Source organism: Pogoniulus pusillus, chromosome 10, assembly GCF_015220805.1.
Source record: "Pogoniulus pusillus isolate bPogPus1 chromosome 10, bPogPus1.pri, whole genome shotgun sequence".
In the NCBI taxonomy this organism is placed as follows: Eukaryota; Metazoa; Chordata; class Aves; order Piciformes; family Lybiidae; genus Pogoniulus; species Pogoniulus pusillus.
The window spans coordinates 5,725,007-5,749,805 of NC_087273.1; the positions used below are offsets into that span (position 1 = coordinate 5,725,007).

At 47.8% G+C, this 24,799-nt stretch overlaps 1 protein-coding gene across 9 annotated transcripts in view; it reads left to right on the forward strand.

Moving 5' to 3' along the window:
- Positions 1-24,799, forward strand: part of WDFY3 (WD repeat and FYVE domain containing 3) — a 165,453-nt gene that overhangs the window by 133,266 nt on the left and 7,388 nt on the right. For all 9 annotated transcript variants that reach the window (XM_064149629.1, XM_064149628.1, XM_064149631.1 and 6 more), the window contains 19 exons: positions 2,896-3,064; positions 3,954-4,117; positions 5,182-5,330; positions 6,168-6,288; positions 6,661-6,746; positions 7,361-7,441; positions 7,958-8,012; positions 8,346-8,465; positions 9,376-9,493; positions 10,947-11,053; positions 12,195-12,348; positions 13,549-13,640; positions 13,903-14,115; positions 18,032-18,179; positions 19,215-19,369; positions 19,802-19,960; positions 20,385-20,564; positions 22,895-23,077; positions 23,892-23,988. In XM_064149629.1, the coding sequence (XP_064005699.1) occupies positions 2,896-3,064; positions 3,954-4,117; positions 5,182-5,330; positions 6,168-6,288; positions 6,661-6,746; positions 7,361-7,441; positions 7,958-8,012; positions 8,346-8,465; positions 9,376-9,493; positions 10,947-11,053; positions 12,195-12,348; positions 13,549-13,640; positions 13,903-14,115; positions 18,032-18,179; positions 19,215-19,369; positions 19,802-19,960; positions 20,385-20,564; positions 22,895-23,077; positions 23,892-23,988 (2,551 nt within the window). The remainder of the gene's footprint in view (positions 1-2,895; positions 3,065-3,953; positions 4,118-5,181; positions 5,331-6,167; positions 6,289-6,660; positions 6,747-7,360; positions 7,442-7,957; positions 8,013-8,345; positions 8,466-9,375; positions 9,494-10,946; positions 11,054-12,194; positions 12,349-13,548; positions 13,641-13,902; positions 14,116-18,031; positions 18,180-19,214; positions 19,370-19,801; positions 19,961-20,384; positions 20,565-22,894; positions 23,078-23,891; positions 23,989-24,799) is intronic.

Consider the following 24,799-nt stretch of genomic DNA (forward strand, 5'->3'; position numbering starts at 1 on the left):
ACATAAAACAAATACAACTTTGTTTTTTCCCCCTTCTGCATGTTAGACAGTCTTAACAAGGCTTCCAAGTTTGGCTTTCAACTTGCTCTTTCAGTAAATATTTCCAGGCCTAAAGGTTTCTCCAGCAATCACCTTTGAAAACGCTACTGTGCTCTCCTCAACCTTCACCTAATCAAACTTGTGTAGATCTCACCTTCTTTGCTGCACACTAACAGGCTGTGTTGGGCTGTGCTATCACTGTTCTCACTCTGCAAAGTGTTGTGGCTTTGGGATCAGAACTGCTGGTGGGTGGGACATGATTAATCATGGGTAATTCAAGCACAAGAAAAGAAGTGTTTCTAAGAGAGAATCTGGTGAGCAGATGTTCTTTTGGGCCCTGATGGGCTGTTGCAAGCCAATACTTTGGTCAGAGCTCAGATGAATTTTGTTTAGGCTTACTTGTGTCCTCCTTTATTTTCTATCTGAACATGAGGAGGAACTTCTTCAAGCTAAGGGTTGACAGCACTGGGAGCAGGCTGCCCAGAGAGGTGGTGGAGTTTCCATCTCTGAATACCTTAGAAACCCACCTGGACATGTTCCTATGTGACCCGCCCTAGGTGACCCTGTCTCAGCAGCAGGTGTTGGACTGGATGATTGCAGAGGTCCCTCCCAACCCCTAGCATTCCATGATTCTATGATTTTTACTGATAAAGAAACAGACACTTTTGATTTCAAATATGTATCCTGGCTTGGAGATCTCAAGAGCAGTCTGGAAGTGGCTGCTCTGCAGGCTTCTCTGTTCACTACAGTCACAACCTTGCCCATCGCTAAGTGCAATCTCTGATGTCTGTTCTCTCATTGGGAAGTACATCCAACCCCAAAGTAATACATGAAAAGGGAAGGAATTCTGTCTTATTTGATCTAAATGTCTAATAGGAACTGTTTTTTTCCCCCTTGCTTCATATTAGCAGTGCTAGTCAGGATTTTTCTTTAGGCTCTACAGGAGTTGTTTCCACAGAGGCTTTAAGCGTCATTTAAGTGACATCCCTTGCACTTAAGCATCATTTTGTGCTCATAAGGAGAGAAGAATTAGCTGAAAGTGAGCAAATTAGGTCACAGTGCTCTAGGATTTTATTTTGAGGGCAGCCAAGCTGAGCTCAATCTCTTCATGAGGGGCTTGGACTGGATGACCCTTGGAGGTCCTTTCCAACCCAGACCGTTCTATGATTCTGTGATCCCATTTACAGTAAAGCTTGGCTGAGGGGACAGTGATACTCTGCAATTCCTTATGTTCAATAACCAACCTGCATTTCTAACAATGTTTTGTAGTTATCCCAACCTAATCTTGAAATTCCTGGGAAAGAATGCTGCAAACCAAACCAAGTTCTTTATGGTGAAGAAGTGAACACATTTATAAAGCTTTCTGGAGTTTGAGGGTGTAATTCAATACTGTTCAGACAAGAAAATGTTCAGCTGCAGTACAAGATCAGTGAGGTTTCATCCATCCATGTGTTTTAAATTTGGAAAGGCTCTTGGCTTTCTAATACCTTCTATCTTCTCTTGGATCTCCTGGGATCATTCTGATATATTTGTTATCCTCAGTTCTGTGTTGGATGTTACCTCCCTGAGGTACATAAGAGTTACTCTGTGGTGGAGGACAGGATAAAGGATACGAAAAACCCCAACCAAAACAACCTTCACTGAAACCAACCCCAAATAAAGCCTCCAGACCATCCCCTCACCCCCCACCACTGTCATCAAGTGTGTTATCTTCTACTGTCACCAGCCTAAGGTACAAACAGTGCTTGAACAGTTACTCTGGGGCCAGTCTCCTACTCACAAACCATCAGAACCTTTACTCACAAAGAAGTAACTGAATTAATGAAGAATCTCTGAGCCTTGAAGCTGCCTCCTGGCTGCCTCAAGTTCATCCCAGCTTCCACATCTCTGTGTCTCAACTTGAGGCAATGCTTTATTCAGACTATTACCCAGCAAGGAAGTCAGCTGGCTAACAAATGAGCTGCAGATGTAGGGAGATATGCAGAGCAGTAATGTGACCTGATAGTCAACCTGCAGCACAAGCATCCCAACCTTCTGTGACAGTTGGTGACACACTGGCCACACTCTTTATGTCCAGTGTTGAAGGTTTACCTGCAGGCATTTCTCCAACCCCATCATTACTTGAGTGGCTGAACAGCCTCCATGGAACTTAGTTGAGATTAGGTCCTGCAGCCCAACTGTTTCCTGGGCCGCATCAAAAGCAGTGCGAGCAGCAGGACCAGGGAGGGGATTCTGCCTCTGTGCTTTGCTCTGCTCAGACCCCACCTGCAGCACTGCAGCCAGTTTTGGGGCTCCAAACAAAAGAAGGACATGCAGAGGGTCCAGAGGAGGCCATGAAGACAATCAGAGGGCTGGAGCACCTCCCCTGTGGGAACAGGTTGGAAGAGTTTGGACTGTTCATCCTGGAGAAGAGGAGGCCCCAGGAGAACCTTAGAGCAGCCTTCCTGTGCTTGAAAGGGGCCCCAGGAGAGCTGAGGAAGGACCTTTGATGAGGGCTGGGAGTGACAGGACTAGGGACGATGGCTTTGAGCTGGAAGAGGGAGATTGAGACTAGAGATGAGGAAGAAATCCTTTGTAGTGAGGGTGGTGAGACACTGGAACAGGTTGCCTTGAGCAAGTTGGTCTAGTGAGAGGTGTCTCTGCCCATGGCAGGGGAGGTTGGAACTGGATGATCTTTAAGGTCCCTTCCATCCCAACCCATCTACGATCTCCCGAGTCTCTTTCTCTGCATTGGTGTACGACTGAGCATGCACAAAACACTTGCTGGGCATGCACTGTGCTGCACAAACTATTCCTGAAGCCAACTGAGTGGGTGAGGAGATGTCTGACCAAACAATCTCTTCAATGCTTCCTAAGAAACCTGCTCGCTACCGAAGAGCTATCAGCTATGACAGCAAGGAGTACTACATGCGCCTGGCCTCCGGCAACCCTGCCGTCTTTCAGGATGCCATCGAGGAGAGCACAGTGGGTGAAACGACTCAGCAGGAGCCAGAACATGGGGAGGACACTATTGCAAGGGTCAAAGGTAAGATCGTTTGGGGAAGAGACTGAGTGCACCGTCAGCAAATTTGCTGATGTGTGTGTGTGTAGAGGTTGGCATGCTGGGAGAAAAGATGGCATCCAGAGGGGCACGGAGAGGCTGGAGAGGGGGGCCCAAGCCAGCCTCAGGAAGTTCAACAGAGCCAAGTGCAAGGTCCTGCACCTGGGTTGGGATATTCCCCTGACGTATCCAGACTGGACAGAGAATGGATTGAGAGCAGTGCTGAGGAGAAGGACTTGGTGTATGGACCGGGTAATGAGAAGCTCAGCAGGAGCTGGTGCTGTGTGCTGGCAGCCCAGAAGCCAACCCTGTCCTGGGCTGATCCCCAGCAGTGTGAGCAGCAGGTGGAGGGAGGGGATTCTGCTCCTCTGCTCTGCTGAGACCCTACCTGGAGTCTTGTGTCCAGTTCTGGAGCCCCCAACACAGGAAGGACGTGGTGGAGGCCACAAAGATGATTAGAGAGCTGGAGCACCTCTGCTGTGGAGAGTTGGAGCTGTTCAGCTTGGAGAAGAGGAGGCTTCAGTGAGGCCTTAGAGCAACCTTCTAGGATTTGAAAGGGGCCATAGGAGAGCTGGAGAGGGACTTTTGACAAAGCCACGGAGCGATACGATGAGGGGTAATGGCTTTCAACAGGAAGAAGCTGGATTTAAATGAGACAGGAGGGAGAAATTCTTCTCTGTGGGGTTGGTGAGGCACTGGAACAGGTTGTTTGGAGGCATTGTGGAGGCTCCCAGCCTGAAAGTGTCCAAAACCAGGTTGTATGGGGGGACAGAGCCTTGAGCAAGGTGGTCTAGTAGGAGATGTACTCAGCAGAGTTTGTGACATGAATTCTGGTTGTCACCTTTTTATTTATCCCTCTGTTGTTCTTGTGCAGGTTTGGTGAAGCCTCCTCTGAAACGATCTCGCTCTGCTCCTGATGGAGGTGATGACGAGAACCAGGACCAATCGCAGGATCAAATCGTGGAGGGAAGCTCAATAGATGAAGAGGAGAAGACTGATAACACAACTCTGCTTCGCCTTCTGGAAGAAGGAGAGAAGGTACAGTGTGCTCCCAGCTCACTGAGCTCTTCTTGCAGCAGAATTGCTGTGTGGGGTAGCACCACTGGGACCTTCCTTGGTCTACAGCCTGATGTGCCACCAGCTGCCTCTTTGAGACCAATCTGTCCTTCAGGTCCAAGAGATCCTGAGCTGAAAACCTTATACTGCAAGTGCTCTTTTTCTTTCCTGCTGCCTTTTGTCCTGAAAGGAAATGGACATGGCACTTGGTGCCATGGTCTAGCCTTGAGAATTGTGGTAAAGGGTTGGACTTGATGATCTATGAGGTCTCTTCCAACCTTGTTGATACTGTGATACTGAAAGCTGTGGGTTATTGTAGGCTGGGATTAGCAGACAACACTAAATAAGGTGAGAGTGTTGCTCTGCTTGAGGGTAGGAAGGATCTGGACAGGCTGGAACATTGGGCTGAGGTCAGTGGGATGAGGTTTAACAAGGTCATGTGCTGGGTCCTGCATCTGGGGGTGTTGGTCAGCAATGGACTGGTGTGCCCAGGTGCCTAAGAAGGTCAACAGCATCCTGGCTTGGATCAGCAATAGTGTGGCAAGCAGGAGTAGGGAAGGTGTTGACCCCCTGGACTCAGCACTGGTGAGGCTACACATTGACTACTGGTTCCAGTTTTGATACCCTCGCTCCAAGAGGGACATTGAGGAGGTCTAGAGAAGGACAAAAAAGCTGGAGAAGGATCTGGAGAACAGGGCTGGGGAGGAGTAGCTAAGGGAACTGGGATTGGGGTTGTTCAATCTGAAAAGGAGGTTGAGGGGAGACCTCATTGCTCTCAACAACTCCCTGAGAGAAGGTTGGAGCCAGGTGGGAGTTGGTCTCTTCTCCCTAGTATCAGGTGATAGAGAAAGAAATGGCCTGAAATTGTACTGGGGAGGGTTAGGCTGGAAAAATTTCTTTGCTGCAAGAGTTGTCAGGGATTGGAACAGGCTGCCCAGGGAGGTGATGGAGGTGTTCAGGAAAGGTGTGGCCCTGGCACTTGGGGTCGTGGATTTAGTGGCCATGCTGGTGTTGGGTTGCCAGCTGGACTCTCCCTCTCATTCCAGATCCAGCACATGTATCGCTGTGCACGGGTTCAGGGCCTGGACACCAGTGAAGGGCTGCTTCTCTTTGGGAAAGAGCACTTCTATGTCATTGATGGATTCACCATGACAGCCACCAGGGAAATACGGGATATTGAGACCCTGCCTCCAAAGTGAGTAGATGAACAGAGAGTTCCCTTGGTCTGCAAGAGCTGATGAGGAAGTGTTTGAGGAGGTTTTGGAGACAGTGACTATTGTGTCAGATTCAGAAAGACCTCAGGACCAGTTTCCTCTGTGCTCAGGAATTTCTCAGTGTAGTACAGAAGACCAACTGTTCCCATAAATGCTCTCCCACATGTGCACCTGCAGCCTAGACACCAGTCCTGTCCTGATCCCCAGCAGCAGGGGAGAGAGGAGATTCTGCCCCTCTGCTGTGCTCTGCTGAGAGCCCACCTGCAGTGCTGGGCCCAGCTCTGGACTCCCAGCACATGAAGGACATGGAACTGTAAGAACAGGTCCAGAGGAAGCCAAAAAGATAATCAGAGAGCTGGAGCACCTCTGATGTTAGGACAGGCTTGAGAGAGTTGGGTCTGTTCAACTTGGAGAAGAGAAGGCCCTGAGGAGACCTTAGAGCAACCTTCCAGTACCTGGAGGGGGCTTCAGGAGAGCTGGGGAGGGACTTTTGACCAGGGCTGAAAGTGGTAGGGTGAGGGACAATGGCAAGAAACTGGAAGAAGCTGGATTTAGATGAGACATGAGGAAGAAATTCTTTGCCGTGAGGGTGGCAAGGCACTGGAATCAGTTGTCCAGAGAAGTTGTGGGGCCTCCAAGGCTGGAAGTCAGGTTGGATGGGGCCTTCAGCAGGCTGGCAGGACTAGGACTAGATGATCTTTGGGGTCCCTTCCAACCCAAACCATTTTGTGATTCTATGATATGAATTAAGGAAACATTTCCTTTAATTTCTCTTCTTTTTAATCACTTCTCTCCTGCCTGTTCATGCTCATTTGTAGGATGCATGAGCCAATCATACCCAGGGGAGCAAGGCAAGGCCCAAGTCAACTGAAAAGAACATGCAGCATCTTTGCATATGAAGATATCAAGGAAGTACACAAAAGGAGATACCTTTTGCAGGTAATTTGGGCACCAAATTTGGATCAAGGAGCCAACTTTGGGATTTTTTTTTGTTGCTATTGTAGTTTTTAAATATAAAGGAACTAACTGACCAGTGTCTGGAAAGTGAAAGTCCTCATGATGTTGAAACTGAGATGCTTAAGTTGGGCATCCTTGGTTGAACGTTTGGGTTAAGTGGTTGAGTTTCTTGTGCCTGTCAGTCAGCTTCAGTGTTGTGAAAATAAAACATCTGGCCACACTAGGCTACATCTGCTGCACCATAATTTGATGTCAGGTGTAAATACATCTTGGCTAAGCTGCTCTGCACATGACCTGCAGAGGTGGCCAGCAAATGTGTCAGTGTTGACATGAGTTTGGCCTCTCTCTTTTCAGCCAATTGCAATTGAAGTTTTCTCAGGAGACGGACGGAACTACCTTCTAGCTTTCCAAAAAGGGGTTAGGAACAAAGTTTATCAAAGGTACTGTGAAATAAGTTACATTTCATCTGAATGCTTGCACATCCCAAGCACAGACCCAGGCTGGGCAAGGAGTGGCTCAAGAGCAGTCTGGAGGGGAAGGATTTGGGGGGGGAGTCAGTTGATGACAAACTCAACATGAGCCAGCAATGGTTGCTGGCAGCCCAGAAGGTAACCATGCCTCAGGGAGGTTGTGGATGCTTCCTCCCTGAAGGTGTTCAAGGCCAGGTTGGATGAGACCTTGAGCAAGCTGCTCTAGTGGCAGGTGTCCTTGCCCATGGCAGAGCAGTTGAAACTAGATGGTCTTTAAGATCCCTTCCCACCCAAACCATTCTGTGATTCTGTGAAATCTTTGTGTTGGGCCATACTTGAGCCATCTGTCATCTAACCACTGGAATCAGACTGAAAGAGTGATGGGTGTTAGGCAGTGGATGACCTGGGTGACCAGGAAAGAACCACTATAAACCACTCTACCACTACTGGTGGTGATCTTCCCATTTTGTGGAAGATATTCTGTGGCTTCTTAAAACAAAGTACTAAATGCTCTCTGCTTTGAAGGAGAAGACACAGCAAGGACAAGAACACAAATCTTTATCTCCTTTTGACTGCTGCTGCAGGTTTCTGGCCGTGGTACCATCTCTAACTGACAGTTCTGAGTCAGTGTCTGGACAGAGACCAAACACCAGTGTAGAGCAAGGGTAAGTGATTCTGTTCCTCACAAGCTCACGATGCTTCATTGTGATCAGGATTTGCTGAAAGGTCCAAATAAATACCTACTGATGGTGTGCCCCAGTTATTTTAGATGTACTAATATCATTGGCAGCATCAAGATAGATTCTGGCTAATTAATACATGCTATCAAGATTAATGTTATCAGTATGCAGATGGAATTGAATCATGAAAGGAATGGGATGGAAGGAATCAAATGTAAGGAATTGGAGTGTCTAAAGCCATGAGGTTTGTCCCAGTTGTTTTCCTCATCAGCAGCCTATTAGATCTATTTGTACTTGCACTGAATTGCTTCATTAAGGTGATCATTTTAACAGTATGTGTTTAGAACTGAAAGAAGGCACTGCTAAAGCAAAAGAACAAAGCTCTGTTTTACTCATTGTTACCATTTGTAAGGTTTTATCTTTAAGCTTTGGATTGTCTTGTGAAGATGTAACACAGATCTTAGTGCTAAGTCAGCAAATCCACTTCCTTCTTCCCATTAGGTCTGGCTTGCTTAGCACTTTAGTGGGAGAAAAATCTGTTACTCAAAGATGGGAAGTAAGTATGAAAATGTGGGGGGTTCTTGTATTCAGTTGCACATGTTGCAGTGATGCCTCATTGATCAGTGCACAGAAGTTGCATCCTTTTCTTAGGATGGGTGGAATGTCCTGCTGTAGAAAGGGTGTCTCAGCAGTTTGCTTTGGAGTGTTTTACAATATCCTCACCAACTAGGAAATGGTTCTGCCGTAGGAGATGCAAGGGGAGGGGCTGTAGTAAAAGTAGAGCGAGCACTGTAACAGTGAAGTAAGTTTTGCCTGTTTGAGGAGAGCTGAACACATTTGGTTGTTGTCAAGGCAGTGCTTGACAGTGTTGTTTTCTGTCTTCCTTAAGAGAGGAGAAATCAGTAACTTCCAGTACCTGATGCACTTAAACACTCTGGCAGGCAGATCCTACAACGACCTCATGCAGTACCCTGTCTTTCCCTGGATCCTCGCAGACTATGATTCGGAGGTAAATGAAACCTTTTGTCAGCCTTTTAAAATCCTTTGTGTGGTGGAGGTTTTGCAGATGCTGCCTTGGTAAAACAGTCTTATCTTCACCACCAGCTGCTTGCTTCCAGCTATTTTGTAACGTTCCCCTTGCTTAGCAGCATATTGAGAGTAGAAGATCAGAGCTTCTTGGCTGTCCCGTGCAGGCAGGTGCTTGCCTGCGCTGGTTTTATGGATCCTACTGGACTGTGCACAGGAGAGGGAGGTACAGAACCCAATGTCAGCCCTCTGCTGCAGCAGTTCATGTCCTGAAGGACACCATGCCCACAGAGAAGCAGGCTTGCCTAGGAGACTCTGGCAAGGGCTGGTAGGAAATCTGCCCCTGCAGTGAAGAACTGGCTCTTGACAGAGGTGAAGCATCCCATTGATGCTTCCATAGGCAACTCTTGCTACCAGCCAGACCATAATATGGCATTAAAATAAAATTAAATAAATTGTTGAGTATTTAAGAACAGGATTGGGAGGAATTGGGGAACAGGAAGAGGGGAGGGGGGAAAAAATTATCCAGAACCTACATGTGCCTTCAAGTAAAGCCCTTTGACTTTCTTAGAGCAGGCTGAAGGACTGATCTGAGAGTAAGCATATCCAGCATGGGTCAAGGCCAGGTTGGATGAGACCTTGAGCAATCTGGTCTAGTGCAGGTGTCCCTGCCCGTGGCAGTGGGGTTGGAACTGGATGATGTTTGAGATCCCTTCCAAGCCAAACCACTCTGTGAGTCTATGAGCATTGCACCTGCTGTGTGAGTGGGGAGCAGGGATGGCAGCCTTAGGAGGCATGTGGTGTTACAGCTGGTAGCCAGCAGTGTGCAAAGAAGTTGCTTGGGTTTCTTTTTTGTTCTTTGTTTAAGAATGCTTTTTGGGTTGTTTTTAAAGGAACTGGATCTTACGAATCCCAAGACCTTCAGAAACCTGGCCAAGCCCATGGGAGCTCAAACAGAAGACAGGTTAGCCCAGTATAAGAAGAGATTCAAAGACTGGGAGGATCCCAACGGTGAGTAATGATGCATCCTGCAGGAGGAGCGGAGGGACATGTGCCTGTCATGTGGTCACAGTATCACAGAACTGTCAGGGCTGGAAGGGACCTCAAGGATCATCCAGTTCCAACCTGCTTGCCATGGGCTGGGACACCTCACACTAGATCAGGTTGTTTGGAGCCTCATCCAGCCTGACGTTAAAAACTTCCAGGGATGAGGCTTCCGTCGCCTCCCTGGGCGACCTGTGCCAGTGTCTCACCACCCTCATGGTGAGGAACTTCTTCCTAATGTCTGATCTAAATCTCCCCTCCTCTAGATTGAATCCACTCCTCTCAGTCCTGTCACTACCTGACACCCTAAAAAGTCCCTCCCCAGCTTTCTTGTAGGCTCCCTTCAGATATTGGAAGTCTGCCCAGAGCCTCTCATCTCCTCGTACGGCAGTCATGGGTTTTTATGTTGTGAGTAAGGAGGTCTGCATGGCTCAGCAATGTATGCAGGTGGCCTGAAAGGCCAACAGCATCCTGTGACCAGCATCAGAAATGGTGTGGCCAGCAGGAGTAAGGAAGTTATTGTCCCCCTGTACTCAGCACTGGTGAAGCCACACCTTGAGTCCTGGGTTCAGTTTTGGCCACTGCAGTATGCAAGAGACACTGAGGTGCTGGAATGGGTAGCAGTGGTGGTGAAGGGTCTGGGGAACAGGCCTGGGGAGGAGCAGCTAAATGAACTTAGGTTTCATATGGAGAAGAGGAGGGTGATGGGAGATGTCATTGCTCTCTACAACTCCTGAAAGGAGATTTGAGCCAGATGGGGGTTGGTCTCTTCTCCCAAGTAACTAACAACAGGACAAGAGGAAATGACCTCAAACTGCCCCAAGGGAGGTTCAGATTGGACATTAGGAAAAATTTCTTTGCTGCAAGAGTGGTCAGGGATTAGCACAGGCTGCCCAGGAAGGTGGTGAAGTCCCCTTCCCTGGAGATGTTCAAGAAATGTGTGGGCTGGGGGACATGGTGTAGCAGTCCTGGTGGGGGTTGAATAGAAGGTTGGACTTGATGATCTTGGAGGTCTTTTCCAACCTTAGTGATTCTACTGGCATATGCAGAACTCTGCTGGGTGGTTTGTAGTGACTCCCCAACTAGTATTAAATACCAAACCGAAGCAAAGGGGCCTGGATTCTCTTGCTGGGTTGTTTGACATTCAAGTGGCAGCTTTGATTCCTGTGTCAAGATAAAGACAAAACAGTTGCATGTTTGCACCTCAACACTACACGTTCAGGTCAGTTTAACAGTGTTTAAAGGCCAGAACAGGCAGGCACAGGAAGCACACAGACTCAGCTGTGTCTACTAATACAGTTTGAGTGTTGCTGCAAAGATGTGAGTTGTAGAAAGGAATGGGAATACTTCTGCAGTAGCCTTGTGCTGGGAACCCTGTCACCTCTCTGCTTTATTGATGCTGATTTTTAATCTTCTGCAGGGGAGACCCCAGCTTATCACTATGGGACCCACTACTCATCTGCCATGATTGTGGCTTCTTACCTTGTCCGGATGGAGCCTTTCACTCAGATTTTCTTACGGTTGCAGGTAACAAATCCATCACCTCACTTGGTGTTGCTTTCCTGCTGGACATTTGAGACCTAAGTGAAAAAAATACAGTCACTTGGCTTTGTTTTCATCAGATATGGGAGAAGAAATATATTTAGCAGAGTCATTACTGCCTCAGAGATTTATTTGTTGAATGTTGTAATGGAAACCACTTTTTTCTCCTCGAAGTTTGAACATTTTTCTCTGTGTTAGCAGAAGAAAATATCAGCAGACAAAAGCCAAAGCAAGTTTTATTGTGAAAAATACTTTGCTGCTCATGCTTTGTCTGTCTGTTGTTGAAAGAATCATATGGCAGCTGTTTAGCTCTCTGCTGGAGGTGTTGAAAGATGGTTATTTTAAGCCAATATGTCTCTCCAAACAGCCATTTTAGAAGAAAGGCTGAGAGAGTTGTGGTTGGTCAGCCTGGAGAAGAGAAGGCTTAGGGGAGACCTTCTCACCATGGACTAGTGCAAAAAGGGTGTCTGCCAAGAACATGGAGACTCCCTTTGGACAAGGAGTGCCATGGCACAGAAAAAAGGTGAAGGGGACAAGTTACTGCTGGGGAGATTCCTGTTGGGCTCCAGAAGAAAGTGTTTCCTCATGAGCACAGTCAGACACTGGAATCACCTCCCAGGGAAAGCAGTGGAGTCCCCTACACTGGACAGTTTAAGACTCAGCTTGCCAGGGTGCTGAGCTAGCTCATTCTAACTCTTCTGTGAGCTACAAAAGTTGGAGCAGGTGGTCCTTGGGGTCCCTCCAAGCTGGCATTCTGGAATTCTATGAACTAGGTGTTAAAATAAACTGCAGTTTAGCAAAGCTTGGAATTCTTTGCCAGTTTGATGGGTGATAAGAGTTTGTGAAATACTTTTCTAGACAGAAGCCATCAGATTTTTGTTTCTCTGGGAGAAACTAAACTTTGAAGTGGGGCTTAAAGCCCCTGGGTACCTGAGCGCTTTCTGTTCGCTGTTACTGTGCACCAAAGCATAATGCAGCTGTTTACAGCTCTTGTGTCAGAGGAAGCAGCATGCTGCATTCTGCAGTGTCTTTCTTAGGCAGAGAATGTTCTGATTTGGCTTCTTGGCAAAACCTGCTGTGCTGAGAGATACTCTGGTGCTGACACACTCCTGGCTCTGTCCCACAGGGTGGTCACTTCGACCTGGCTGACCGAATGTTTCACAGCGTACGGGAAGCTTGGTACTCGGCATCGAAGCACAACATGGCAGATGTGAAGGAGCTCATCCCAGAGTTCTTCTACCTCCCTGAATTCCTGCTCAATTCCAACAACTTCGACCTAGGTAGGCAGACAAAGCCTGGTAGCATTGCTCAGGGGGTGAGAGCAGTGCCAGGCAGCCTGACCTGAGCAAGGTGTCTTGCTGGACAGGCAGGGAGAGGTCTGCTGAACTGCATAAGCCAACGGTGAATGATTTGTGTGTTGTAACATGAAAGGACAAGCAGCACTACTGCTGATAATTCTGATACTTCCTTTGCATGTTTATTCTGTCTGAAATTCAGAATGATTCAGGACTCACTGGTCATCAGGAAGAGCAGAGCAGGGAGAAGTTTAGGCTGAATGTTAGGGGAAAGTTCTTCACAGAGAGAGTGATTTGCCGTTGGAATGGGCTGCCCAGGGAGGTGGTGGAATCACCATCCCTGGGGGTGTTCAAGAAAAGACTGGATGAGGCACTTAGTGCATTGGTCTATTTGACTGAATAGGGCTGGGTGATAGATTGGACTGGATGATCTTGGAGGTCTCTTCCAATCTGGTTGATTCTATGATTCTTATTCCCTCTGTCAGTTATTTTTCAAGCCTTACCAGCCTTAAAGTATTTTCTCAAGCACTGACTGCTCAGTTTCAGCAGTTAATGGGAAGTTTATTCTAAGACTTGATGAACAAGCACTGAAATACCCCAAAAGGATTGTTTTTCTTTGGAGTGGCATGTTTTAGTTGTTGGTTTAGGTTGGGGTTTTTTAACCAGTTGAGGTTGCAGATAATCACATTTTGTTTGGCATTTCTCTGGTTTACATTTTTTACCATGTAACTTGGCACTCCATGAAGGTCTGAAATTGTGCCAGGGGAGGGCACAATTGGAGATGAGGAAAATTTTCTTTGCTGCAAAGAGTAGTCAAGGATTGGAACAGGCTGCCCAGGGAGGTGAGGGAGTCCCCATCCCCAGAGGTGAGCGAGAAATGTCTGACCATGGCACCTGGGGACACTTAGTGGCCATGGTGGAGTTGGGTTGAAAGTTGGACTTGGTGATCTGAGAGGGCTTTTCCAACCCAAACAATTTTATGATTCAATAAAAAAGACATTTTCCCTGTTATTGCCTAGCATGCAAAAATGACACAGTACTGTGAAGACAAGACTGAACTGCTCTGCTTTCTAAAGGGGTTAGAGTTGCATTTTTGTGTCATTTCTTTTTGCTGTTGCAGTACAGTTTTATTGGTTCTGTCCACATTGTAATCCTTTTTTGGTTTTTTGTGGCTCATTTTAATAGGTTGCAAACAAAATGGCACAAAACTTGGTGATGTCATCCTCCCACCTTGGGCAAAAGGAGATCCTCGGGAGTTTATCAGAGTTCATCGGGAGGTAATTGAATTTGCATTTGAATAATGACAACAGGAAAAAAAGCTCAGCTGGCACTTGCCACTCTTCCTTAGTTCCAGCTGGATTGTCACAGCTGCCAGCCACTCCTGCAGTTCCTGGCTGATAGCTACAAGTGGTGTTTCCTCCCCTTCCTTTTTATCTGGGGACTTTGTTGAGGGCAAAACTTGCTTCAATTAAAAGCTTCATTAAAACCTAACAAGAATACCTACACAGCTGAGTTTAATGCATGTCCCTTGCATTTCAGGCTCTGGAATGTGACTTTGTGAGTGCACATCTGCATGAGTGGATTGATTTGATCTTTGGCTATAAACAGCAAGGTCCTGCTGCAGTAGAAGCCGTCAATGTCTTCCACCATCTCTTCTATGAGGGCCAAGTGGACATATACAACATCAATGATCCATTAAAGGAGACAGCTACCATAGGATTCATTAACAACTTTGGACAGATACCAAAACAGGTACCTCTTTCATGTCATTCTTATTTGCCAGGTGCCACTCAAACTGAAACATATTCCTGGAAAGAGCATAACATTTCAGGAGTGAAACTTCCTGGGACTGTTTTTCCATAAATAATTCTTCCAGTGCTGGGAAATATTTCCCATTTTCATCATAAATGCAACAAAGATCAATTTGGGGCTTTGCTTGTGAGATTAGAAATGTCTTTTTCCTCTATGCCTTTAAAATAAAGGCAAGGTGAATAACAGCTCAGCACTAAAAATGATCTTGAGGGGAAAAAAAAAAGTCCCTTCTGCAAAGTCAAAGGGGAGTGGGGAAACTGCAGCTTCAAAGTAATGCCTGGGGTTTAGGTATTTGAAGCTATCCTGTAACAAGAGAATTCCTAGAGTGATTTCTAGAGTAATTTATGCTTCCTTTCTGGTTTGGGTTTTTGGTTTTTTTTCCATGCCAGTCCCTTGGGGTTCTGCAGGGCTTGGCCACATCTTTTATTTGAAGACTCTGTTGAAAGAAGCCTCAACATTTAAATGAAGGAGGTGGACTTTTGTAGGGCAGCTGTAGTAAAGGAGCTATAGAGACAAGTTTTTGGTGCAGTTTGCTCTGTTAATGAGGTTATATTAAATTATCAAATGTAGTATTAAATCTGAAGTTTTGCTGTGCGGAGTTTTCTTGGGAGGTTGGGGTTCCTGTCTTTCCCTCTCTCCTTTTTTTTCTCCTCTCCTTTTTTTTGTCCTTCCCTCTTTTTTTTACTCCACTTTTTCTTCCCTGTCTGCTTTTCCTCTCCCCCTTTGTGTCTGCTTTTCCTCTCCCGCTTTGTGTCTGCTTTTCCTCTCCCGCTTTGTGTCTGCTTCTCCTCTCCCCCTTTGTGTCTGCTTCTCCTCTCCCCCTTTGTGTCTGCTTCTCCTCTCCCCCTTTGTGTCTGCTTCTCCTCTCCCCCTTAGTGTCTGCTTCTCCTCTCCCCCTTAGTGTCTGCTTTTCCTCTCCCCCTTAGTGTCTGCTTTTCCTCTCCCCCTTAGTGTCTGCTTTTCCTCTCCCCCTTAGTGTCTGCTTTTCCTCTCCCCCTTAGTGTCTGCTTTTCCTCTCCCCCTTAGTGTCTGCTTTTCCTCTCCCCCTTAGTGTCTGCTTTTCCTCTCCCCCTTAGTGTCTGCTTTTCCTCTCCCCCTTAGTGTCTGCTTTTCCTCTCCCCCTTAGTGTCTGCTTTTCCTCTCCCCCTTAGTGTCTGCTTTTCCTCTCCCCCTTAGTGTCTGCTTTTCCTCTCCCCCTTAGTGTCTGCTTTTCCTCTCCCCCTTAGTGTCTGCTTTTCCTCTCCCCCTTAGTGTCTGCTTTTCCTCTCCCCCTTAGTGTCTGCTTTTCCTCTCCCCCTTAGTGTCTGCTTTTCCTCTCCCCCTTAGTGTCTGCTTTTCCTCTCCCCCTTAGTGTCTGCTTTTCCTCTCCCCTCTCCCCCTTAGTGTCTGCTTTTCCTCTCCCCTCTCCCCCTTAGTGTCTGCTTTTCCTCTCCCCTCTCCCCCTTAGTGTCTGCTTTTCCTCTCCCCTCTCCCCCTTTGTGTCTGCTTTTCCTCTCCCCTCTCCCCCTTAGTGTCTGCTTTTCCTCTCCCCTCTCCCCCTTAGTGTCTGCTTTTCCTCTCCCCTCTCCCCCTTTGTGTCTGCTTTTCCTCTCCCCTCTCCCCCTTTGTGTCTGCTTTTCCTCTCCCCTCTCCCCCTTTGTGTCTGCTTTTCCTCTCCCCTCTCCCCCTTAGTGTCTGCTTTTCCTCTCCCCTCTCCCCCTTTGTGTCTGCTTTTCCTCTCCCCTCTCCCCCTTTGTGTCTGCTTTTCCTCTCCCCTCTCCCCCTTTGTGTCTGCTTTTCCTCTCCCCTCTCCCCCTTTGTGTCTGCTTTTCCTCTCCCCTCTCCCCCTTTGTGTCTGCTTTTCCTCTCCCCTCTCCCCCTTTGTGTCTGCTTTTCCTCTCCCCTCTCCCCCTTTGTGTCTGCTTTTCCTCTCCCCTCTCCCCCTTTGTGTCTGCTTTTCCTCTCCCCTCTCCCCCTTTGTGTCTGCTTTTCCTCTCCCCTCTCCCCCTTTGTGTCTGCTTTTCCTCTCCCCTCTCCCCCTTTGTGTCTGCTTTTCCTCTCCCCTCTCCCCCTTTGTGTCTGCTTTTCCTCTCCCCTCTCCCCCTTTGTGTCTGCTTTTCCTCTCCCCTCTCCCCCTTTGTGTCTGCTTTTCCTACAAATGCTCCAAGATGCCTCGGCCTGGAGGGAGTAAATCAGAATGAAAAAGCAAGAGAGAGTCGCTCAGAGGATAAGGGAGGGTTGTGTTTTTACTTGCTTGCTGCTCTTTGGGATGAGTAGTCCATATGAACACTGTATGATGTCCCTTCTCTCTCCATCTTCTCCTAGCTCAGCCAGACTGGAGGCATGCTGTAGTTCAGGGAGAGCTGTGGCCTGTAGCAAGTTGTTTCCCTTCATACCCAGAGTGTAGTTGCAAGCAGTAGAATGGTGTGTGCATGCTGATAGCTCAGCTCCCTCTGGCTTGTGCCCGATCCCTCTGCTTTGGATAGGCCAACAGGTAACACATCTCCAAGGGAGTGAGGAAAATAACTTCCAGCCTGGAATTTCAGTTCTCCTTCCAGTTCTGTAGTGGCCTCTCTCTGAAAGCTGAACAGCAATCTTACAGAGTATCACTCACTGTTTGGTTTTGGCATTTACACCTTATAATACACAACTTCTGCCACCCAAGATGTGAATTGTGACTGTATCCCATGGTAAACCTTAGTGTGTATGGTTGATGATCACAGTTAGAAGTGATGATGGACTTCTTTGACACTGAGACACCAGGAATGATCACTGAAGCAGTGAAATGGGAATTCCATCACTCATAATGACAAGCTAGGCAGAAGATAATCACAGAATCACAGAATGGCAGAGGCTAGAAGGGACCTCTGAAGATCATTGAGTCCAACCCCCTTGCCAAGGTAGCTTCACCTAGAGAAGGTCACAGGGCACCACTGAACACAGCCTGGCCCCATCCTCATGACGTCCACCTTTGAAGTATTGATGGGCATTGGTGAGACCCCTCTCAGGCTGCTCTTTTCCAGACTAAAGAGCCCCAATTCTCTCAGCCTGTCCTCAAGAGAGATGTTCCAGTCCCCTCAGCATCTTTGTAGCCCTATGCTGTACCCTCTCCAGCAAGTCCCTGTGCTTCTTTTGCTGGGGAGTCCAGAAATGGACACACTACTCCAGGTGAGGCTTCATCAGGGCAGAATAGAGGGGAATGAGAAACCTCCTTTTACCTGCTGGCCAAACTCTTCTTGATGCACCCAGGAATGATTATCAGGTGCTAAGATGCTTCTCTTGCCCTTGATTGCCATATGTGGTCCAGTTACATGCCCGGCCACCCTCTTAGGTAGCACAACCACCTCCAAGCTCATGAGCTGCTGTTTCAAAACAGTTTATTCTAGGCTAGAATTTAATGACCATCAACTTGGAGATTTTTTTTTCTTGCTTTGCTTCAGCTGCTCTTGCAACTGAGTGCAGCTTTTAAAACACTCCTCAGATCCTTCTTGAATTGCATTTGCTGAAATGTCATCTTTATTGGAAAGGTTGCTGTAAGTGTGGTGGGGAGACACTGGCACAGGTTGCCCAGGGAGGTTGTGGATGCCCCCTCCCTGGAGATGTTCAAGGACAGATTGGATGAGGCCTTGAGCAACGAGATCTAGTGTGAGGTCCATGGCAGTGGGGCTGGAACTAGCTGACCTTTAAGGTCCCTTCCAACCCAAACCATTCTCTGGTTCTGTGATGTTATTTGTGAATACTGGGAGAAAGTGAAATAACATTTGCTGTCCTGCAGAATTTTTAGAAGGAAAACTGGACATTCTGATGAGCTTCTTAAGCTTTGTGCTCTTGTAAACCTGACCTTTTTAATGCTAATTAATTCCTCGATGGATTCCAGCTCTTTAAGAAACCACACCCACCGAAGCGAGTTAGAAGCCGGCTGAATGGAGAGGCTGTGGGAACATCTCTGCCCCCTGGTTCCACAAGTGACAAGATTTTTTTCCATCATTTGGACAACCTGAGGCCATCCCTTGCCCCAGTCAAAGGTAAAGTGTAGAACCACTCCTGTTTCTTTGCCAGAGCATTCAGAGTTTTAGCCTTTTCCAGGTTTTGCATCATTCTAATCTTCTTAATACCTTGTAAGAAAGATTTAAAAGCAGCCTAATGCTGTCAGATTGTTGTGGGGATGCAAAGTGAAGAAGGATGTGAGGCCATGGTCTAGCCTTGAGCGCTGTGGTAAAGGGTTGGACTTGATGATCTATGAGGTCTCTTCCAACCTTGGTGATACTGTGATACTGTGACAGAGTGAAGAAGGATAATAACAACTGGATGCTGACCTTGGTTCCCACCAGCTGCTGGCTAACCTATCTCAGAAGGGATAGATAATGGACATCTCATTAATGAGGAAAACAAGACATGGTTTTTGCTGATGGAGTGGGTTGTCCTTGACTAATTATGCTAATGTGTAGGCGTGTGCCTTGTGGCCCTGAGGGTATTTATTGAGAGCCAAATGATCAGTAAAGGTCTCTGGCATAATTCACATTGAATCGTCTGGAGTCCATGTGCCTTTGCCTTTGATCACACTGATCTCTGTGAGGCCTTGACCACATTTCCCCCAGCAAGCTAATCAGGGTGTTGCAAGACACCTAAGCTAAAACAGGTGTTTTGCAACATATTATGTCCCTAGCTACCTTCAAATGTATTTTGGAAGCACCAAATCTGTGCCAGGAGACACAGGACAAGGGGCAGTGGATACAAACTGGAACCCAGGAAATTCCACCTCAACATGAGGAGAAACTTCTTTGATGTGAGGGTGCTGGAGCCCTGGAGAGGTTGTGGAGACTTTCATGGCCCACCTGTGTGTCCTGCCCAGGTTGTCCTGCTTTGGCAGAGGGTTTGGACTTTATAGTCTCCAGAGGTGCCTTTGAACTTCTAACATGCTGTGACTACATGAAACGAAGACGTTTTTTGTGCCGTAGCCATTGCAGAGATGCTGCTTTTGCCGAGCATCAGGTGTTTAATGGGATCAGGTAGCATTTGTCTGTGCTAGCAATAAAACATTGCCCCATCTTCTTTTCTAGAGCTCAAGGAGCCTGTGGGGCAGATTGTCTGCACTGACAAAGGCATCCTGGCCGTGGAACAGAACAAGGTTCTCATCCCACCTACCTGGAATAAAACCTTTGCGTGGGGCTTCGCAGACCTCAGCTGCAGGTTGGGTACCTACGAGTCAGACAAGGTTTGTAGCTGAAATTTGTTCCAGTGCTGAATGTACCAAAAGCAGTTAGTCCTCCACAGTGGGGGGGAAAAAAACCAGCCACCTAACAAGGGAAATTTATTTCACTTCCTCATGAAACAATCTTGCACTGCATCTGTTTTATTACTCCCTGGCTGCTGGTCTTCCTCAGAACAGCAGCAGAGTGACATGAGATAATTAATACTATTATCTTTTAACCAAATTTGCCAAAGGTGAATGAATTAAGTCTATGCAGCTAAAGCTCATCTCTCCTGGAGGCATCTTCTGGCCGAAGCTGGAATTGCTTCTGCTTGAGGAGAAGCTGCTCTGATATTTTAGTTAATGATCCAACCTGCAGGATGCCAGGCAGGTTTATTCTTCTCCTACCAAACACTACTCCTGCAAGTAATTCTTCTCTGTTCTCTTTGTTTTTAGGCAGTAATTGTTTATGAATGCTTGTCAGAGTGGGGGCAGATTCTGTGTGCCATTTGCCCCAATCCCAAGCTCGTTATCACCGGAGGAACGAGTACAGCAGTGTGTGTGTGGGAAATGGGAGTCTCCAAAGAAAAGGCCAAAGCCCTCACGCTGAAACAGGTAAAACGCAGCACAGCTGCCTCCTGCCTATGTTTTGCTGCAAAGGAATGATGAAAGGAGAGCTGCACACACAGCAAGCTTGGAAATTGGAAGGTGTTCCAGCTGCTGGAGGTGTTCAAGAAACACGTGGACATGAATCATAGAATCAGTCAGGGTTGGAAGTGACTACAAGGATCATCTAGTTCCAACCCCCCTGCCATGGACAGGGACACCCTACCCTACATCAGGGTACCTGGGGACATGGTTTAATGGCCATGGTGGGGTTAGGCTGATGGCTGGACTTAAAGATCTTAGAGGGCTTTTCAACCCAAACAATTCTATGATTCTGTGATTACCTGAACCTTTCCAGCTTATTGGGTTTAATGTAGTAATGTTTGTCCTGTTTCCTGATTGCAAGTTGTTCCTCTTGACTTCTGTTCTGCAGGCACTGCTGGGTCACACTGACACTGTCACCTGCTTAACGGCCTCGCTGGCTTATCACATCATCGTGAGTGGCTCCTGGGATCGTACCTGCATCATCTGGGATTTGAACAAACTCTCTTTCCTGACACAGCTTCGAGGCCACAAGGCTCCAATTTCAGCACTCTGCATAAATGAACTGACGGTGAGCACCAAACACCATTCACCAGCCTGCAGTGGGGACAGCACCATTAGTCAGAAATGGTTAAACCAAAGACAACCAAACCAGGGTCCTCTGATTCTGTGGCTAAACTGCTGCAACTCACTTGGAAAGTCATTGGCTGTGTTAGGGAGGGATGAAATTGTGTCCTCTGTCCAGAGACACACCTGAGTTTATTCCACAAGTGGCAACTGGAACTCAGAAAGACTTCGTAAGAGTAGCTAGTTTGATGCTCAAGTGAGTTGTCAGACCTGTCACAGAGGTTTGATATGTGACCTTGGTTGACTTCTGTTCTTTGACACTTGATTTAAATGAAGTGGAAGGTATCTTGGGTGAAGCTGCAGTGACAGCTGTAGCAGTTAGAGCTGCCTAGCAGAGAAGGACCTGGGGGTGCTGGTTGTACGACCAGCTAAAGGTGACCCAGGCTGGCCTGGATCATCAACAATGCAGCCAGCAGTAGAGCAGTAATTGTCCCCATGTACTCAGCACTGATGAGGCTACACTGGAGTGCTGGGCTCAGTTTTGGGCCCTTCGCTCCAAGACAGACATTGAAGGGCTGGAGCAGGTCCAGAGAAGGGCAGCAGAGCTGGTGAAGGGTCTGGAGAACAGGGCTGGGGAAGAGCAGATGAGGGAGCTGGAGGCATTTAGTCTGGAGGAGGCCAAAGTGAGGTGGGGATCAGCCTCTTCTAACATGCAAGTGACAGAACAAGAGGAAATGGCCTCAAGTTGAGCCAGGCGAGGTTCAGGTTGGATATTAGGAAACATTCCTTCCCAGGAGGGCTTCTCAAGCACTGGAGCAGGCTGCCCAGGAACGTGGTGGAGTCAGCATCCCTGGAGGGATTAAAAAGCCATGTGGGTGTGGTGCTGAGGGACGTGGTTTAGCAGCAGTGGTGGGATTGTGAGCTCTAGGTGAACAACTGGATTTGATGATCTCAAAGGAGGTTTTTTTCCAGTCTAAGCAGTTCCATGGGTCTGTGGTTCAGTGGTGACCTGGCGCTGCTGGGTTAGTGGTTGGACTCCAAGATCTTAAAGGTCTCTTCCAACCAAAACAGCTGTGTGATTCTGTGAGAAACAGACATATCCTAAAAGCTCCTCTCTCTGCTGGTCCTGGAACTTTGAGGTGGCAATTTATCCAACTCATGGATGTCAAACAACTTGCCTGACCTGAAACTTTACGGAGCTGGTCTATCAGGATGAGGTGTGGATGGGCCATGCTGGAGCTGGGCAGATGCAGGGGTTGGAATCAAAAGAAGACAGGGCTGTGATGCAAGGAGAGGGGAGCAGGAGGCACAGTTACTAGCTGCTAGGAGCATCCAATGTTTTAGACTCCTGTTTGCTTTCTGCGCTAGTCTGGACCATCTCATTCTCTTTTACCAATAAGAACACGTGTGTTTGCCCACAAGAAGTGGAGGCAGTACAAGCAGAGGCTGTGAAAACTGAGAGGAGACAGTACTGAAGATAAGTTGGTGGATTGCTGTACTATGCAGAGTGGAGGGAACGTTCAAGTCAGATGCTGTAAACGCAGCGAATGGGTTGCTGCTGAGCCTCGTTTTCTGTGCACAATTTAAAAGGCTGCACATTGTTCCAAAGATTTGTTCAGCCTCTGCTTGAGCAGGACTTCTGCAGAAGTTCAGCCTCAATGGCTGAACTCAGCTTGTAACTGAACCTGCCTTAGATTTTTGCTGAAGGCAGTTCAAGGCTTACATTGAAGTCAGTCAGGAACAGTGTGGCCAGTAGGACAAGGGAGGTTATTCTTCCCCTGTACTCAGCACTGCTCAGGCCACACCTTCAGTGCTGTGTCTAGTTCTGGGCTCCTCGATTCAAGACAGATGTTGAGATACTGGAAGGTGTCCAGAGAAGGGTGACAAAGCTGGTGAGGGGCCTGGAACACAAGGCCTATGAGGAGAGGCTGAGGGAGCTGGGGGTGTGCAGCCTGCAGAAGAGGAGGCTCAGGGCAGAGTTCATTGCTGTCTGCCACTGCCTGAAGGGAGGCTGTAGCCAGGTGGGGTTGGTCTCTTCTGCCAGGCAAGCAGCAACAGAACAAGGGGACACAGTCTCAAGTTGTGCCGGGGAAAGTACAGGCTGGATGTTAGGAGGAAGTTGTTGTCAGAGAGAGTGATTGGCATTGGAATGGGCTGCCCAGGGAGGTGGTGGAGGCACTGTCCCTGGAGGTATTCAAGAAAAGACTGGCTGAGGCACTTAGTGCCATGGTCTGGTTGATTGGACAGGGCTGGGTGCTAGGTTGATCTTGGAGGTCTCCTCCAACCTGGTTGGTTCTATGATTCTAAGTATGAAGGTGTCATTTATCTTTGCAGGGGGACATTGTCTCCTGTGCTGGCACTTACATCCACGTGTGGAGCATCAATGGCAGCCCTACTGCCAGCGTGAACACCTTCACTGGCCGCAGCCAGCAGATCATCTGTTGCTTCGTGTCGGAGATGAACGAGTGGGACACGCAGAACGTCATCGTCACGGGGCACTCAGATGGGGTTGTCCGGGTGAGTACCAGCACTCACTCCTTGCAAATGCCACCTTGCACCTCAGCAGTAGTTAAGAGATGCCATGTCTGTCCAGCAGTGGCCTGGCTGGCACCAAAAGCAGTCTGTGTGGGTGCTCCACCTGAACAAGTCCTGCAGGAAACCCAGGCTGTGTAGACCGTGCAGGCTGCTTTAGGTGCTGGAACTGGAGCAGTACAGTGTATCCTGTCCACCAGTTAGATGGACATTGACCATCATTTTAAACCCTTTCAGTGAGCTGCCATTCCAGTGAAGCCTTTCAGTTTGCTTTCTCCTCTTGGATGCACCCCTTGTGGCATGGCAACTAGCAATAGTTGTCCTTTCTCCTCTGTTTCTCCTCTGTTTTGTTCACCAGTTTTCATGCCTGGAAAGAGTAGTTTTCATTCACCGTTTTTATTCCACGCACCTTGAGGCAACTGATTTTACTGCCTAGAAATGAAAGAGGGACTTGGTGATACCTGTGATCACTGTCAGCCTTTGCTCTCTGCAGTCCTGGTTCTGCCTGAAGCAGCATGTGCTGCTCAAGTTGTTCTGTGGAGTGTATCTTTTTTATTTGAGCAGCAAAGATGTTAAATAACAGCACAAGACTTGCTCTGTCCTGATCCAGGCATGAACATAGATGACACCTTATACCATCTAGTCCCTGAAAACAAGGCTTAGCATGTAAATGTGAGCCACCTCTTGTGGCTGCCAGTGCAAACCCCCAGTTCTGCAAAGCCATCTCAACTCCAGAAGCAGCTCAGCAGAAAGCTAAGAGCTCACTGCGTGTCGCTTCGCTTATCTCCTGTCCCTCCAGTTCTGGCGGATGGAGTTTTTGCAAGTACCAGAAACACCAGCTCCAGAGCCTGTGGAGATGCTGGAAATGCAAGAGGATTGTCAGGAAGCACAGCTGGGTATGTATCCCAACAAGTGTTTGCTTGCTTCAGGCCCCGTCCAGCATGGCTCTAAACACATCCAGGCTTGGAATCTCCACATCTTCTCTGAACAACCTTTTCCAGTGCCTCACCACCCTCACTGTAAAGAATTTCTTCCTCATGTCTCATCTAAATCCAGCTTCTTCCAGTTGAAAGCCATTACCCTACATCCTGTCACTCCACACCTTTGCTAGAAGTCCCTCTGCAGTTCTCCTGTAGCCTCCTTCAAATCCTAGAAGGCTGCTCTAAGGTCTCCCTTGAGCCTTCTCTCCTCCAGGCTGAACAACCACAACTCTCTCAGCTTGTCTCCAAATCAGAGGTGCTCCAGCCCTTGGATCATCTTGGTGGCCTCCTCTGGACTTGCTCTAGCAGTTCCATGACCTTCTTGTGTTGGAGGCCCCAGAGTTGGCTCAGCACTGCGCATGGGGTCTCAGCAGAGCAGAGCAGGATCCCCTCTCTCCACCTGCTGCCCATGCTGCTGGGGATGCAGCTGAGGATATATATGGGCTTTGCAGATCATGTTGCAGATACAGTCTGGATTTGGATGTGGATCACAGGATGCTCATCAGTAAATTATGATACCAGTCTAGCTTGGGTTCTTTCCTCTGTCAGTAGGAATGTTAATATCTTGGCCAGTTGCTCTTTTCTGTCAACAAAGCTGTTACTAATAAACCTGCATCGTGTTCCTCAGTCACCTGGAGTTTTCCTATAGCTGGAGCTCTGCTTCTTTGTGTATGTTTGGCTGGGAAGCAGCAGGATTTGGTTTTGTTAACGTGAATGTTTTCAGGAG